The sequence below is a fragment of the Phascolarctos cinereus genome, unplaced genomic scaffold, assembly GCF_003287225.1.
Source record: "Phascolarctos cinereus isolate Bilbo 61053 unplaced genomic scaffold, phaCin_HiC Scaffold_2;HRSCAF=192, whole genome shotgun sequence".
NCBI classification, from domain to species: Eukaryota; Metazoa; Chordata; class Mammalia; order Diprotodontia; family Phascolarctidae; genus Phascolarctos; species Phascolarctos cinereus.
In genome coordinates, this window is record NW_027555625.1 from 76337112 (window position 1) to 76352548 (window position 15437).

At 37.3% G+C, this 15437-nt stretch overlaps 1 protein-coding gene across 1 annotated transcript; it reads left to right on the top strand.

The window, feature by feature from the left end:
• Positions 1–4497: 4497 nt before the first annotated feature.
• LOC110193245 (olfactory receptor 1f45-like) lies at positions 4498–6109 on the top strand. The gene is made up of 2 exons (XM_020964917.1): positions 4498–5407; positions 6063–6109. The coding sequence occupies exons 1-2, from the start codon at positions 4498–4500 to the stop codon at positions 6107–6109; spliced, it is 957 nt and encodes a 318-aa protein (XP_020820576.1).
• The last annotated feature ends 9328 nt before the right edge of the window (positions 6110–15437 follow it).

Consider the following 15437-nt stretch of genomic DNA (forward strand, 5'->3'; position numbering starts at 1 on the left):
GTGACATAGATCCAAGCACAGGCAAAACAAGAGATTCCTGCCTCAGCAGTGACAAAGAGATCCCTGCAATCCCCTCTGATCAGCCACTAGATTCCCCCTCAGTCTGTGGGCCAGAAACTCAGGAGGCAGCCACGACTTTGGAGTTGCACTCTATTGGGAACTGAGGCTAAGACCTAGCTTCTCGCTCACTGCAGAAAGATTTTTCCCACTGACCTTCTAAGTTGTCTTTGGCATTCATGAGTTGAGAGGTCTGGAAAATACCACAGCTACCCTCGATTCAGTCCTCTGAGGCCTGCTCCAGGCTCCTCTACCAGCCTGGTGTGATATACCTTTCTGATCAACCATCCAGGTTGTCTTGGGCTGGAAATTTGTTTCACTCTGTCTTTTTGTGCATTCTGCTGCTTTAGAATTTGTTTAGAGTCATTTTTTATAGGTGTTTGGAGAGGTTTGGGGGAGAGTTCAAACAAGTTACTGCTTTCACTCCACCATCTTGGTTCCACCCATGAGCTATTTTTTTAGCCTAATCTTTCTCTCTCTCTCTCTCTCTCTCTCTCTCTCTCTCTCTCTCTCTCTCTCTCTCTCACACACACACACACACACACACACACACACACACACACAAATAGCAAGGTGATACAGGAGAGAATATGCCCCCACTGTATTGGGAAAATATTTGTACATTTCTTTTACTGTATCTTTGAAGTAAACTTCCCTTTGTAAAAACCATACTAAGTGGTTAAATGGAACTGTGGTGCTAATCAGTGTCCCCACAACAAATGTGGAAAACATACCTAGTGGGAGCTCCACGTGATGGTGTTAGATGAATAAAAGCCATTTACAGACCCTCAAGGTGCCCTAGAAACCTGAGAAGAGATGCAGCCTGCCTGGCCCTGCAAGAGTTGGGTTAGAACACACTGGATAAATATGTCATTCAGGACCTCTATCTTTATTCTGTTGTCTATGATGCCTTTTAGCATAATGTAATTTTACTTGTCTATCACTTTTATTCTTGTCTATTTCTACTGTCATAATATATTTAGTTCACCTAAAGCATACTAAATTATGTCCTAGGACCAGCATGACCTTCTTCTTTTAACTCTGTGTGAATCTTTATGTTTCTGCTTTGTAAACCAATCTGCTATCCTTTTCCTCTCTAAGTCATTTCTTGATCCTCTATTACTTGCCATTTTTTTCTATTAATTTCGTATATGAGTCTTGCCTCCACTAGACTGTGAGGTCACTGAGGAAAAGAACTGTATCTACTCCTTTTCTTGTGTCCCATACAATTCAGAGTAGAATATAGAATAAGAAGCATTTTTTACCTTTTAAGATCGGTATTAATATCTTTCACAAAATTTCCTTCATTTCCCACTGTGTCCCTTCCTGTCACCACCCAGAAAACTATCCCTTATAACAAAAAATAAAAAACATCCATAGGGAAGTTGCTTATTCTTATATGTGTACATTAGTTTATAACGGAACCTTATCCAAGATATTTGACAGAAAGATTTGTTTCTCTTTTGACTGCTTCTCTTCTTATCTTTGTTGCATTAATTTTTAATGCAAAAAAAAGTTTAATGATGACTTGGAGAACAGTGGAATGGCAGAGCTAGGCTCCCATCAAAGATCATCTAGCACAGTCCCTATGCTGTATAGATATACGATCTTAGTCAGAAAATGGAAATCATTTGCTTAAAATGATGCCAAAAGTTAGTGACAAAACTAGAATCTTCCTCAACTTTTCTGTCTCCCACATAAGATGGAGAACAGAAATAAATTGGGGAGAATTAAGTGGGGAACAATGACTCTGTGATTGTCTCTAATAAGATGTCATGGGAATCAGACCCCAGAGATCCCTGAACCTGTTAAATATTCCCAACACAAGCCCCATGCAGACACTCTAGCGTCAGAAACCTAGGACCCAGGTCTTTTTTCTCCACTCCCCACCACCATCACAAGCTTCAGTAGAGGCCTTACCACCTTAACTATGCCTCTTTTCCTCCAGGGGAGAAAGGTTCCTGAATCCTCCACCAGCTACATATTGTGAATCATCTCAAAAAGAGAAGTGGAGAGATCAGGAATGAACTGCATATAAATTCTCTGAAAATCATACAGGTAAGGGCTGAAGGAGCAAACAATAGGAAAGACTCACACAATCACAGATTCTCTAAGTTTGAAGGGATCTCAGATTTTAACTCGTACCCAAATAGGAATCTCTTCTACATCATCTTTGAAAAATGATCGCCCAGTATCTCCTTTACAACTATCATTCAAGGAGAAGTGGCAATCTCCAAATGCAATAATTTCTCTTTTGGATGACTGATTATTAAGGGGTTTTTCCCTACTACTTTCCATACTAGGTTCCCATGTTAGGGAAACTTAAATTTTCCTCTGTTCAATTCCTGTCCTTTGCTCCTACTTGTGTTCTCCAAGGTCTAGCTAAAAAAGCTTAATGATAGTCCTTCCTTAAGATAGCACTCCAAATACTCGAGGACTGCTGTTGCAACCCTACTCCAAAACATATTATTCTCCAGAATTCACATTTCCAATTCCTTCACATCTTTCTAATACGGTATGATCTCCAGTACCCTCACCCTCATAGTCACCCTCCTCTGGATGTTTTCCAGGTGATCAATGTCTTTCCTAAAATCATTCTCCCTTAGACACACTCACATATGCACAAACATACAAGCTCAGAGAGATGCATGCAGAGAAATGCAAACATCTTTTCACACATATGTATATTTATATATACACATACCATATTATATATTTACACACATTCATGAGCACACAAATTTTCCTTCCAATCTAATTCAAGTTCAGTGTTAGAAGCATTTCATTATCATTTCTGCCCTACCTAGCCCCCAAACCCCATCCTTCCACCCAAACACAGAACTTAGTATTTAAGCACTAAACCTGGCTTGTTAGCAGATGGATCTCCTCACTTTCCCCTATATTTCAAACTCATTTACTCCACTGTGTGGTGCAACTAAAAGAACATGGTGTCTAGGATCAGTGGCCCTACGTTTAAATCCCAGCATAAGAAGTCATTTAACTTCTCCAAAATTCCATCTTCATCTGTTAAATATGGATGTTTGTACTATCTCTATAATCCCTTCCAGTTGAAAATCTTGAAATCCTGGTGTTTTACTACCTGGATTGATGTCTCCTTTTCCTTCTTCCTATCTAAATCCTATTCATATCCTATTCATTTATTCCTTTATCTCTCATGTGTGTGTGTATAAATATATGCACATATAAATTGTATACTGTTTCTGATCAGTACATGTTACAAAAAGATGACAAATAGCATATTGCTTATTCTGAAGGAGATAACAGCTTAATAGTGGTGATGTGGTATGTGCACAAATAGCTATAATAAAAGGGAAAGTGAGGTGAGCTCAGGGAAGAGTGAGATAAAGGAAAAAGAAGAGTCCAGGCAATGTGTTAAGATAATATCGAGTAAGGAGAGATTGTTTCATCTTGGAAGTTTAGGGAAAATTTCGTGGAAGAGAAGGTAACACTCCATATGCATTTTCCAAGCTCAAGACCCACCTCCTCCATGAAGCCCTCCCTGAGCACCTCAGCGCATGTTAATTTCTCCCTGATCTGAATTCCTTCATCACCCATTATCTATTCCACACAATTGAACACAACCTTTGATCTCCAAGGTCCCTACCAACTTCATAATTCCATGTCTCTGAGGTAATGTCTTTACTTTGATCTCAATAGTGCTTTAAGAATAGGGAGGGAATGGGGCAGCTAGGTGGTGCAGTCAATAGAGAATTGGCGCTGAAGTCAAGAGGACCTGAGTTCACATCTGGCCTCAGACCAAACACTTGACACTTACTCACTATGTGACCCTGGGCAAGTCACTTAACCCCAGTTGCATGGAAAACAAAAAAACAAACCAAAAAAAAAAAAAGAATAGGTAGGGGAAAAAAGCATTCTGTAGCTCAGTCCTGTGGGGGAAAATTTTGCAAAAGCTGACTGTGAAAGAAGGTAGTCATAGAAAAAATATGCCAACTAAGAAGTATTATGTGTCTGAGGCTGGATTTGAACTCAGGTCCTCCTGAATCCAGGGCCAGTGATCTATCCACTGTGCCACCTAATTGCCCCTATGAAAGTAATTCTTACTGAGCCATGGATTGGATAAAATACTATTTGATGTCACTTCCAACCATGAGAATCTGTGATTTTGTGAGAACCTATGATTACTTCCATGCAATGATAAATATTGTATTAATTATGACTATTTTTTCATTTAATATTTACTTCATAAGATGACCTCATGCATTAATGTTAATGTGTTTCACTGTCTTAATGAAGACATTATTTCTTTTAATTATAGCAGTGAAAAATTAATGTCTATATCTGAATCTCAGCTAAATAAACATATTACACATCTATGTTCATAAAAACCAGTCTTTGAATTGATGTGAATGAAACATTCCTTTGAATTGTTTATTAAACTATATTTGATCTCCCGTAGATATGAACAGAGAAAATCGAACCAGTATTTCTGGATTCTTTCTCCTGGGTTTCTCTGAGCTACCAGAACAGCAAGAAATTATCTTCTGGTTGTTCCTGTCTGTATACCTAGTCACCATGGTTGGGAACCTGCTCATCTTACTGGCCATTGGCTTAGATGCTCACCTTCACACCCCCATGTACTTCTTCCTGGCCAATCTCTCCTTCAACGACATTTGCTTTTCATCAGTCACAATACCCAAGACATTGGTGAACCACATATTGAGCAGTAAATCTATTTCTTACATTGGGTGTATGGCACAGATATATTTCTTTATCACTTTCATAAACATGGATGGATTCCTTCTAGGAGTAATGGCATATGACCGCTATGTGGCCATCTGCCGCCCACTCCACTATACCACTATCATGTGCCCTAGGCTCTGCATCATTTTGGTGATGGTATCATGGGTCATCACTCACCTGCATGCCCTCTTACATACCCTACTCATGGACCAATTATCCTTCTGTGCTGACAATACCATCCCACACTTCTTCTGTGACCCATACCCCATCCTGAAGCTCTCATGTTCTGACATTTACCTCAATGACTTGATGGTGTTCATTGTGGGTGGGATGGTTTTCATGACTCCATTCATGTGTATCACTATCTCCTATGCCTACATCTTCTCCAAGGTAGTGAAGGTTCCATCTACTCAGGGGATAAAGAAAGCCCTGTCCACATGTGGCTCTCATCTCACCGTAGTTTCTCTCTTTTATGGGGCTATCATGGGAATCTATCTACGACCATCATCCTCCTACTCAGCTCAGGACATGGCTGCCACAATTATATTCACTATAGTAACTCCCATGCTCAACCCTTTCATCTACAGTCTAAGAAATAGAGACATAAAGGCAGCCTTGAGAAAAATAAAAAGAGAGCTTTTCAAAGATTCTAGAACTGCAAATTTTTAAATCTGAAAGAGACCTTAGAGGTTATCAAGCTCAACATATAATAATTACTCAAGCTCAGTGTATAATAATTACTCAAGCTCCTTGATTTCCTGCCTCTTATCAGCCCTTTAGCTGAGGTTAATTAACCCTAATTTTCAGGTTCTGACCACCTCACCCCAATCTAGCATCTATGCAAGGAAAATATAAGTATCCCAAAATCTATAGAGTGTCAGCTTCAACTCAGGGCTCTGAGCTTGAACAATGTGAATGTGGTAACAGGGGGATTGCCTTGTTGTGAAAGAATCATGTATTCTCAAAGGTGAAGGGACTTCAGATATCCTCTAATCCAATGCATATCTGAAGTGTCCCCAGCAAATAGTCATGCCAACTTAAGGTAAAGATTTACAAGCATAAGAAACTCATTAGCTCATTTTTTTTGATAACTCCAGTTGTTTAGAAGTTTCTCCTTTTACTGAGTCAAAATTTTCTTCCTTCTAACTTCCACACAGTGCTTCTAGTTCCATCCTCCAGAATGAAGCAAAATAAACTTTTTCTCTCTTCGTGCTAGCTAACTTTCAATGACTTCAAGACATCTATTATGGTTCTTTTCTATTACCCAACCCCAATGTTTTCTCTACTTCGGGTTAAGCATCCCTACCTACTTTTGCCAATTCCCATATGACATGGTTTATACTTCTTTCACCATAGCAGTCACTCTCATTATGACTTGGTCCAGGTCACCATTAAAATTCCAGAAATATATCACTCAGAACTCAATACTCCTAATGTAATCTAATCAGGGCACAATAGAATAAATTCCCTTATTCTGGACACCATGCTTTCCCCTCTAGCCTGTCTCTCAATGTGGTCCATAAAATCATATCTTGGAGTCTTATCTTAATGTAGCCTCAATCTCATTAATGTTTTGGGGTCCTATGAGGTACTATTAACTCAATCCACCAAAATGCCAATGACTTCTTACACACAGACTGTTGTCTTCTCCCCATTGTGTATCTATGCAGTGGATTTTAGAAACCCAAATGCTGGATTTTAAATTAAGTCCTAAGTGTAAAATTTAGCAATAACTTTAATAACCACATCACTCCCTTAATAACAAAAATCTTCAATGGATAAGCTTTACCTACATGGCAAATAAAATACAAATTCTTTACCTAGCATTTGAGGCTCTCCAGAATATGCTTCCAACCCATCTCCTTATTTCTTTCCATTCCTCTGCAGACCTTCTACATGGCATACTGAATGACTCTCTCTTCTACAGTTTCATCCATCCCTCTGTGCATTCATTTCCACCCACATGTGTTCCCTATCCTGTAACAGGGTGTTGGAGCTAATGGAGATCACCTCAGATATAGGTGCCAACTTCTGGAAGAAAATATCATATACCCCCCTACCACAGGGGTGGTCAGAACAGGCTTCATTTTCTTAATCTGTCAGAGTACCACACTAGCTTTCTCCTCTGCTTAGCATCCAAAGAGGGTGAAGGTTCCCCCACAGAACAGGTGCCATGAACTAACTGCACAAGTGAGAGAAGAAGGACTAGTTTTTCCCCTTCCCCCTATTTAGGCTCATGGCTCCAAGAAAAGAACCTGAAGTTACTGTTTGTCCATTTCTTTTGTTCTCAGATTCAGGTAAAGGAAGTAGAATCCCCACTAAACTCAGAATCACTGGGCCATAGCAACCTCAGAGCCAGAATTCCAGGCTGCTTCTTTCAGTCAACTTGGCAGGGAAGCCCTGGGAAGCCAAGGTGCCTGGGACCTGAGCCTAAGTTGGGATTAGTTTTGGAACTTAGGACTGTGCTACATAGGAACTGAGCTAAACTATGAACCTAATCTCCTACCCCTTCCCAGTGTATGAGGTAGTGCAGAGGGAGATTATACCCCACATATTGGGGGATATGTCTGCATATTTGTCATTGTAACTTTGAAATGAGCATTTCTTCTTAAACTAAAATAATTATTATGACTGTTAAGTGATTGAATTGGACTGAGGTGCAGAGATGTCCCATAACTGAGGGAAAATCATTGGTGAAGGCCAGAGCTTAAATCCACAGAGAACCCTGGGGAGAAGTAAAATGCAACATACCTGGCCTTCAGACAATAAGTATTAGATTAGGTGCTATTACATATTCATTTCCACTGGGAAAGACTGAAGTCTTTAATCAAAGTCCATCCTCAGAGCCATGTCCTTCACACATTTTTGCCTATTCCCTCAGGTAAGAAATGTTCTTTCACTTTTCAAATGATTACCAGGGCATTTGTGTAGATCCCTTTCACTCCTGTATACTATTTGTTCTTTTACACTTATCTATATGTCCAATTCATCTCCCACAGTGGAGTTTCAGCTCCTTGGAAGCATAAACTGGGGTTGGTTGGTGGATTTTTCATTTTATGTATTGAGCACCTACAACAGTGACTTATGTACAATAAGTTCTTAAGGTATACCCATTGAACTTACTTGAAAACATAGCAAGTAGGAGACAGAACCAGGATTGCCTAATAACAAATCCATTAGTGCTCATTCCATCACATAATATCTTTCACAAGGATTTCATGGGAGAATTTCTCAAATGCATGTTGAAATGCATCCATACTATTCTTATGGCATTCCCCTAATCCAAAAATCTAGCAAAATATGATCAAAAAACAAAATAAACAAGATTCATCTGGCATGAGTTATACTTGATCAACCCATTCTAGCTCATCATAATCACTACTTTCCTTTCCAATCATTCACCAAAAAGTCCCTTTAATAATCTAGTCTAATATTTTTTCTACTGATGAAAGTCTAGCTCAGAAACCTAAGACTATCATTTAAAGTAGTCTCCCTTTCAAAACTGGAACATATGCTTTCCTGCAGACCTTTCTCATTCTCTTCTATTTGTCAAAGATCACTGACACAGTCAGCAATTATACTCACATATACACACTATGTTGTGAAGTAGTTTTTCAAGACTGGTAACTTGAACTCATTGAGAGCAGCTAGGTGTACCCTTAGCATGTACTCATCTAGTTTGTACTTCAATTCCCAGTTTAATATGTCTTATCCTTCCAAGTCTTAAGATCATTTTCTTGGTAGAGGAAAACAAAGCAAAATAGGAATTGAGTAGTTTTCTGTCTCTGTTTTAACCTTTGTCATCATCCCCTCAACTTCATGAGATGTACCTATCCTTTTAATAATCTTTCACTGCCAACATAGAGTGGTCCGCTGTCAACAACATCTGTCACCTAGTTCTAGTAATTGGGTTTCCATACTGTTGCCAAACCTGAGTGCCTACCATTGTTTCATTTCCATTCCACTGTTGCTCTGGAACTTGAATCTTGCCTTGCTCCCCTGGACCCTCTATGAACTTAGCTAGGCTAGTCCTCAAGGGATAGGCTTACATTCTATTCTCTGCTTGAAGACTTTGTGGTATAATAGGACCAGGCAAAGCTTGTTCTATGCTATCATAAGCTTCAGGAATCCAGGGCCACCTCCACATTACCACCAGATATTGAAATAGGATTTTAATGCAATTATTCATTGTACACTCCCCCAAAAAATGTCATGTATATTATAGCCTTTTCACATCTCTTTATGTTTTTCCTATTACTCTTTAAACTCTATAAATCCCCTAGATACCAACACAGATCCACCTCCTCCACAAAGCCTCTCCTGACTACTCCCAGTTCAATAATCTCTTCTTGCCTCTGAACTTGTACTCCCCTCCTGTCTTTACCACTTGTTTTACACCTCTTTAGTTATCTTTTGATGCCTACATCTCACTTTGCAAATTCAATTCAAATCAGCAAACATTTGGGGAATATATTATAAGGTGTCCCAAAAGTGTTAGTGCAGTTTGAAGCTATTAAAGCTTAAAACCACTCTGAATTTGGGGACATGGTATTTATTCCCAAGTGCATTTTAAAGTTCCTGAGCAATGGGACCATTTCTTAAAATTCTATCTTCCCATAGCACAATATATTCTGTAGGCATTCAATCGTTTGGTTATGTTTTGTAAAGCATTCTGAAGTTTAACAATATTAGTTTTTATATTTAAAAAACCATCAACCAGTTATTGCATTAGATCATTTCCTTCTCAAATGATCAAAGTGCCAGGAGTCTCATATATTAGTGTATTTGTGGTATTACAGACTAGATGATCTTTGAGGTCCACATCAGCTCTAAATTTATGATTCTGTGACCATCAAGGGGAGTTTCTAGTAAAAAGTCTAGTAGACTATACTTGATGCCATCTTGTTTAGCAAGTTTTGTAATCAGTGACTTAGGTCTGTAACTCCTGATGATAATAACAATGATGAAGACAATGACAAAAATGATGATGGTGATGAGGAGGAGGAGGAGGATGACAGTGATGATGTTGAGCCTGGAATCAGAAAAATTTGAGTGCAAATCCAGCCTCACACACTTACTAGCTTGTGACCTTGGGCAAGTCTGTTTGCTTCCATTTCTTCAACTATTATTGGTGATATTAGCACCTACCTTGGAGGGTTGTTGTGAGAATCTGATGAGATATTTGTAAAACAATTAGTACAGTGCCTGGAGCATAGTAGGAATTATATAAATGCTAACTATCATGATGAAGATGATGATAGTAATGATGGTGGTGATGATGATGATGATTGTGATGTCTCCTTGTTAATTTCAAAATTTTGTATGGGTTCCCATGTGATTTCTGTTGTGTTATTAGTGTTGACTGAGAAAATTTATTATGATGCATACTATGAATTTAACAATACCTTTCAATTTATTTGTATTTTATTTGTTGTACAAGCATCTACACACATTTGAAAAATAGTGATTTGGGGAGAGATGGGGGAATTGAGGCAATGTAAAAAATGTAAGTTATTTAAAAATAATTAATATATGTACAAGATACCAACTTGCATAATAACTATTAACTAATACTATATCATTTAATTTAATAGGTCTCTTGCAATAACTTTCTTCCCTGGAAGTCCTCCTCCCTCCAGTACCACCGTCACGCAACTAGGTTCTTCTGACCATAGGTTAGGAAGCATGGACTTGAATGAAGACAAAAAAAAAAATATGGTTATAAAATGAGTGATGACATGAAGATGAGAGGGATAGAAAATACCAACCTGAGAGGCTACAAAACCTGCTTGAAACCAACTTAAATTCAATTACTTGAATTTGATAAACATAAAAGTCAAAGTCCTATTCTTCATTAGGTTGAAAATAAGCTTCCTAGACATAGAATCATAGACTCAGAATTAGAAGGAACCCCAAAAACCATCCAATCTAATCCGCAGCTCAACAAGAATCTACTCTACAACATAGCCAATAAGTGATCATCCAATCTGTACTTGAAACTTCAAATGACAGTGAACTCACCACCTTCTAAGGCTACTCATTCCACTTTAGGATAGCTTGAATAATTGGAAAGCTTTGTGTTACATCAAGGGTAAATTTATTTCTTTGTAAGTGCCACTCATTGTTTCAAGTTCTGCCCACTGGAGCCATCAAAAACAAATTACATCCCTAAACTGCCTGTCAGCCCTTCAGATACTTGAATGTTGCTGAGATGTGTCCCTAAGACTTCCCTTCTTCAGGCTGAACATGCCAAGTTCCTTCAACTCACCTTTATATTGTATGATCTCAAGACTTTTCACCATCCTAGTTATCCTCCTCTGGGAAATCTCCAGCTTATTAATGTCCTTATGAAAATAAAGGCAATAAGCCCTAGTTAATAAAATGTTCAATCTGGAGACAGGAAATCTAAGTTTGAATTCTGCTTTGTTAGCTGTGAAATCATGGACACAACACAACTTCTAAGTATCCCCAACTTCTCATTTGTAACATGAAGGTATTATTTGCACAAACTTCTTCACAGGCTTAGTATGAAGAAAGTCCTTTGCAAACTTTTAAAATGTGTTTGCCCACGTAAGATATGTTTGTTCACATGAGGCAGTAAGGTGGTACAGTACATGGAAAGCAGGATTTGAAATCAGGAAAAGCAGACACTTACTAGCTCTGTGGCCCTAGACAAATCACTCAGCCTCTCCCAGACTCAATTCCTGCATCTGCAAAATGGGAATAATAGCACCTACTTTATAGGATTGTTGTGAGGGTCAAATGAGAAAATATTTGAAAAGTGATTTCCAAATCTTAAGGCTTTATATAAATGCTAGCTCTTGCTTTTGTTCTTATTCTTGCTGTTATTTTCTAAATGATACTTGAAGTCAGCATGAATCTCTGTAATCTGACCCACTCTCTTCTAAGGGAAATTATAATTTCTGATTTCTACCATAAGGGAAGGAAAATAAGGCCCATGGCTAGGTATATGTTCTTTCCCTTTCCTATATACAAGAATGGTAATGGACTAGAATTACATCTGTCTGTCTGTCCTCCCCCCCAAAAAAGAAAAAATATTGCTGGTCCAGTGGTAGAGTCTGTACCCTGGTCACTCTTAAGGAGGTAGCATAGATCCAAAATTGCACTGATTGGCTTGACTCCTTTCCACCAAATACTGGTTGCACAAAAGACTATCACAAGTAGCAAATAGAGAGTAAACTCATTTGTCCAAACAAATAGGAAATAGAAATCAGAAAAAAAAATTACAGATTCGGAAAAAGAAAAAGAAAACTACAAAGGGAATGAGCTCTCCAACTGAGAGTCATATAGGTACCTCAACTCAAAACTAAAAAACAAAAAAAAAGCCACAATCTAACATAAGGGGGAATTCTCAAAAGTCTCTTGAAAGGCAAGCAGGAAATGAAGGGCAAGTTAAGGAGCTGGCTTCCCCTACTTGTCTGCAGCTCCCAAAATCTTTCTACCTGTCTCTTCTGAAAAATGCTTTGAACCATATTTATCTCTCCCTCCAAGAAGCTTTAACTCCAATTCCACCTCTCATGCAGGAAAGCAGTATAACTTCAGCATTTGCTCTACCAATTAGAAGTCACGTCTCCCTCTTCGAATGCAGCAATACATGAAACATCACAGGCATGGGCAAAAGGCCAATTACAAAGAACATAAATGTCAGTTATTTTAATTAAGGATCAGAGTTCTAGATGTGGATAGACAAAAACATATTGACTTAATGAACACTAAGGTGTTTACTATTACATATTCAGAAATGAACCTTGGTCAATTATGAGTTCAGTGTACATTACAGACCAAGAAGAAGCAACATGGATACAGCTAACTTACTCCATAGGCCTCATTCATCATAGATTGTGGTGATTCCCACAGAAGAAGTGAAGCCATAATGTGATCCAAAGAAAATGGGGCCTCTGACACAGAAATGTTTGGGGGAAATCTGGCCAGAAGCAGAATCACAATCAGTGGAAGCTAGGTACAAGGCACGAAAAAAAATCCTTCCAACCCAAGCTGAACAGAAATGACTAGTAGCAGTGCTAGTGTTGGATAAAGGTATAGAAGTTCTACTGCTGCCGTGTTCAAGTGCTTTGTATGTTTTGTACCTAAAGTATTCCACTGATTGACCTCCATTTTGTTACCAGTCCCAAACTGTTTTAAAAATTATTGCTTTGTAGTACAGTTTGAGATCTTGCAAACCCCATTCCTTTCCACTTTTAAAAGTTATCATCCTCAAGATTCTTAATTTTTTGTTTCCTCACATGAATTTTATTATTGTTTTCTCAGTATATAAATAATTCTTGTGAGAGTTTAGCATAATACTGAAAAAGTAGATTAATTTAAAAGGATTGTCATTTTTATTATATCGGCTTGACATACTGATAAGCAATATATATTTTTCCAATTATTTAGGACTCTATTTCTGTAAAGAGTATTTTATAGTTAGATTTGCATGATCTCTAGGTGAATCTTCATAGATACACTCTCAAACAGGTGTGACCTTGGTCACAGTGTACATTACAGACAAGGAAGAAACAACATGGATACAAGTGATCTAGTCCACAGAGTTCATTCATCTTGGAACTGTGGTGATTCCCACAGAAAAAGTGAAGCCATACTGTGGCCCAAAGAAAATGGGGCCTCTGACATAAAAATGTTTGGAAAAAATTCTGGCCAGGGGGCAGCTAGGTGGCACAGCAGATAGAGCTCCGGCCTTGGAGTCAGGAGGACCTGAGTTCAAATTTGGCCTCAGACACTTGACACTTACTAGCTGTGTGACCCTGGACAAGTCACTTAACCCTCATTGCCTCACCAAAAATAAAAAATAAAAAATTCTGGCCAGAAGTAGAATCACAATTAGTTATTCTATAGTTATTTTCAATGGAATTTCTGTTTCTAACTCTTCCTTTTAGGTCTCACTGATTACATATAGGAATGTTGATGATTGATCTGGATTTATTTATCTAATATCCTGCAACTTTACTGTTATTAATTGTTTAGATTTATTTTAGTTAAATCTGTAAGATTCTCTACCTACATCATCATACCATCTTCAAAAAGTAATATTGTTTTCTCTTTTCCTGTCTTTATTTCTTCAATTCCTTTTTCTTATTTATCGATATAGCTACCAATTCTAGCATGGTTAAATAGCAATGGTGATAATGGTCATCTTTGTTTTATCCTGAATCTTATTAGAAAGGCCTCCAGCTGTTATCCATTATATATAATGTTTGCTCTTGGATTTGTATAAATCCAATATTTACTACGTTAAAGAAAGGTCTATTTATTTCCATATTTCTAGAGTTTTTAACAAAAACAAACGTGGTTTCTTTGTCAAAAAGCCTTTGTGAACTCCATTGATGTAAGCATATGGCTTTTATTATTTGTATATTAATATAGTTTATTATATTGATAGATTGCTTTATGTTGAATAATACTGTATTCTTTGTAGAAACCCTGTCTAGTCATAATGTATAATCTTTCTAATGTGTTGTTATAGCCCCTTTGCTAATATTTTATTTTTAAAATTTGCATCAATTCCCATGGTTTTCTTTGTTTCACTGCATGTTAATAATACAAAGAGATTTGAGATATTTTTTAATTACAAAATATAACAGTGAATTTTTTTCCTTGAATTTTTGATAGAATTCAGTGGCAAATCACTTGATCCTGGCTTTTTGACCAATTAAATACTAACAAAACTAGTAAATTAGAGTAAATATATGTACCTTTCAAAAATATTAAATATCTATATTAACAAAATAATAGATAATTTAAATAATCCAATATAAAAAAAATAAACAAGCCATAAACAAACTCCCAAAGGAAAAAACAACAGGACAAGATGGATTTATAAGTGAACTCTATCAAACATCCAAAGAAAAAAATCACTCTAATATTATATAAACTCTTGACAAAAATAACAGAAGACAAGACCCTTCCAGGCTCTTTTTATGACACAAATATGGTTTTGATATTTAAACCATGGATAGAAAAATCAAAGTAGGAAAACCACAGACAATATCTCTAATGAACATTGATGCAAAAAATATATTAAATACTAAGAAAAATTTTTCAATAGCATATTACAAAGACTGTACACTATGACCATGTTCATTTCAAACTAAGATACTAGGGTTGGTTCAATATGGGGAAACATAAAAAACATAAAACATAGGGAAAACATACTAGATCAGATTAATAGCAAAAACAATTAAAGCCACACATTTACATCAATAGATGCTGAAAAATCATTTTATAAAATCTAATTTTAAAAAAATACCAGGAGGGAAAGAAATAGATTTTTCTTTGACAAGGATAGTAATATCTATATAAAATCAAGGGCAAACATTCTACATAATGGAGAATGGTTAAAGGGCTTTCCAATAAGAACAGGATTAAAGTAAGGATGCGTATTATCATTATTACAAGGCAGCAAGGTGGCACAGTGGCTAGAGCACTGGCCCTGGAGTCAGGAGGACCTGAGTTCAAATGTGACCTCAGATACTTGACACTTACTAGCTGTGTGACCCTGGGCAAGTCACTTAACCCTGATTGCCTCACCAAAAAAAAAAAAAAGCAAAAAGAAATAGAGGTAATAATCAAAGGCAACAATAAAATAAAGCTACCACTTTTTGTCAATGGTATGACATTCT

Bases quoted from the DNA above. Each gene is read 5' to 3' on its own strand.
- LOC110193245 (XM_020964917.1), top strand. From the start codon at position 4,498: ATGAACAGAGAAAATCGAACCAGTATTTCTGGATTCTTTCTCCTGGGT. The intron at 5,408-6,062 runs AAAGAGAGCTTT...CAATGTTTTCTC, and splicing joins GGCAGCCTTGAGAAAAATAA to TACTTCGGGTTAAGCATCCC.